Source organism: Neophocaena asiaeorientalis, unplaced genomic scaffold (genome assembly GCF_003031525.2).
Source record: "Neophocaena asiaeorientalis asiaeorientalis breed wild unplaced genomic scaffold, Neophocaena_asiaeorientalis_V1.1 scaffold280, whole genome shotgun sequence".
Classification (NCBI taxonomy): domain Eukaryota; kingdom Metazoa; phylum Chordata; class Mammalia; order Artiodactyla; family Phocoenidae; genus Neophocaena; species Neophocaena asiaeorientalis.
In genome coordinates this window covers 522,801-525,551 of record NW_020185321.1, presented here as the reverse complement: position 1 = coordinate 525,551, position 2,751 = coordinate 522,801, and the positions used below count along the sequence as shown (strand labels likewise).

The 2,751-nt window shown below is 37.0% G+C and overlaps 1 protein-coding gene across 1 annotated transcript in view; it reads left to right on the top strand.

The window, feature by feature from the left end:
- LOC112392374 (uncharacterized) overlaps positions 1-2,249 on the top strand; it is a 4,221-nt gene extending 1,972 nt beyond the window's left edge. The window contains exon 2 of the mRNA XM_024734108.1: positions 1,573-2,249. Within this exon, the coding sequence (XP_024589876.1) occupies positions 1,573-1,584 (12 nt within the window). The 3' untranslated portion in view covers positions 1,585-2,249. The remainder of the gene's footprint in view (positions 1-1,572) is intronic.
- Positions 2,250-2,751: the final 502 nt, after the last annotated feature.

Here is a 2,751-nt window from a genome sequence, read left to right as displayed (position 1 = left end):
AAAGCTTTCTCTGGGCTGGGGTCCAGATGGGTGAACTGCACGAGGACAGAGAAAATGGCAGAGGATGACAAGAGCCAAGACGTTGGGCTGGAGAGAGCAGGGAAGGGCCACTGGGTGGTTGTACCTTCCTGCGGTAGACAGGCCCTCTCCTGAGATGCTGGGCTATGGCAGTAGGGTGGCAAAAAGGCCCCCCAGCAACCTCAAGCCCACCCCACACCCCATAATACAGAACCGTGAGAGAAAGGTGTCTGCATTGAAGGGTCCATGATGTCACTGAAGCCAGAATGGACCCATGACAGAGAATCACACATTCCTCACCACACCCCAAGGCCTGGGCATTTTGGGGGACCAGAACTTAGATTCAAACCCAGAAGAAGGGAAACCCCAAATTAATATTAGTTGTCTGCATGAAATTGAAATAAAGTTTTAGTAAAAAGATATTTTCCTTTCTTCTGCACCCAAGGGTCCCATCTCTAGCATAGATGTCTTCTTGACCCAGCAACTCCGCTCTCCAGACTCCCTTGAAACTCTCAGCATATATTTGGGCAAGGATATTTCCTGCAGCATTGTGTGTAAGGCAACAAAACTGGAAATAACTCGAATGTCCATCAATATAGGGAAATAAATTATGGCGCCATAAGAATTATCTTTACATGCAGATGCTAAAAAATAAATAAAATTTAAGAGATTTTGCTAGGTTCTTAGATTTCAGATAAATATACCAAAATCAGTGGTTTTCTCCATGCCTAATATGATTGATTAGGAATAGAAATGGGGGGAAATTCCTGGACAATGTTCTCAAAATCAAGAAAACAATCAAGAATAAATTTAACAAGAAAAGTTCAGCATTTATAATGACAGCTTTTAGATATTATTAAAAGAAGATTAAAGGAATTATTTGCAAGATATACCGTATTTCTGCATAGGAAGACTTAGAATAATAAAACATCAATTTTTCCCAAAATTATATTTCAAAGTAATTGGAATTACATTGGTCTCTTCTGTCTTTTATATATGCCATTTGTTTCATTTTCTACTCTGAAACAATGTGGAAAATAAACCACTTCCTAATGGCAGAACTTTGGTTGCTACAACTCTTCCCTGATCTTTGGTCTGCTTAACTTTCTTTCTACCCATTATTGAATAATCGTTGGTAATCTATCTTTTTCTAGAAATTATCCATTTTCCTCTAGATTATAAAATTTACTGCCGTAAAGGTGCATACCATGGGGTCTGTGCTTGTAACTATCGATACTTTCCCATTTCTAATATTTTTGCCTTTTTTTCTTCTTTTTTTTCAAGATCAGATATGAAGGGAGTCTATTTAATTGTTTGGTTTTTTTTTCTTTTTCAGACGCACTTTTGGGTTGACCTTTATATTATTTTCAGTTTTCTGTCTCATTATTTGCAACTTTTACCTTTATTAATTCCCTCCTACTATGTGCATGTGTGTGGTGTGGCCTTTTTCTAATTCCTAAATTGAATACTTAAATGGGTTTTTTCACTTTATTTTTTAATATTAGAAGACTTTATTTACTATAATTTTCCTGTGATTTTTTTTCTGTCCTTTAGGTTTTGGTGTGAAATGTTCTCCTTAATTCGTTTTGGATCCAGATAATTCAGAAGAGATTGTTTAGTTTCCAAATATTACAAGTTTGTTTTGCTCAATGATTTTTTGAAAGGATTTTTAAAAAAATTATTGCTTTCTGTTTTCACTGGGATATGATCGGAGAATGTGACGTGTAAAATCTTGATTTCATTGAGACTGCCTAAGGTTTTGCTTGTGGGCAAGAAGTGCTTGATGTTTGGGACTGTCCAGGAGACATAAGAGGACAGTGTACACTCTCCATTTATAGAAGAAAGCCTACAGCAATTAACTATATTATTCAAATATTCTACATCTTTATCTACTCAGATCTACCCCTTTCTGGAAGAGATACAGGACATCATTATTCAAGAACAAGTGTACAAGGGGAAAAAAAGAAAAAACACTTTGAAGTGAATCCTTAGGGGAAGGCAAAATTTCATGCAAAAAGTAAAAAGGTGTTATTGGCATTGTATGGTGGCAAATGAAACAAAATATTGTGAAAAAAACATTTATCCAATATTTACTAAAATTTAGGTTATTATTGGAAGGATGTAATTATGTTTTAGAACAAACAACTATAAATCTTGTGTGTACCTTTCCATATGTATGTTGTAGTTAAATGAAAAGTTTGCTTAAAAACATTAAATCTAATGTTGACTTTTTGGAAGTATAATGGTTCCAGTAAAACTGTGTGATAGCATGACAAGACACCCTTCATGTTTGTTTACAAAAGGTAATTGATGGCTTCAGCTATCATCCTAAGGGCCTCCTTTAATCCTTTGCTGTTTGTATCAGTCAGGATTGCATTTGACAGAAACCCAATTTAGCAACTTAAACAAGCTACGCGTTTATTTTTCTCATATAACAGAAACACCAAGGGCAAATAGCTGGGCTGGGGCGCCACTGCCCGCAGGGAGCATCGCAGACACGGCTTCTCTGGCTTACTGTTCTGGCATCCTCTGGGTACTGCTTCCTTGCTTGCATTCTCAAGGTGGCTAATGCACCTCCACGCATCATATCCATGTCCCAGCTCAAAGAGGGGGCAGGACTTGTCAAAAATGTTCACGCCAGCTTAGGCTATTCCTTATTTATCAGGAAAACAATAACTTTCACAGAAGCCCCACAAGCAGACTTTTATATCTGATCAGCCAAAATGTCATCAC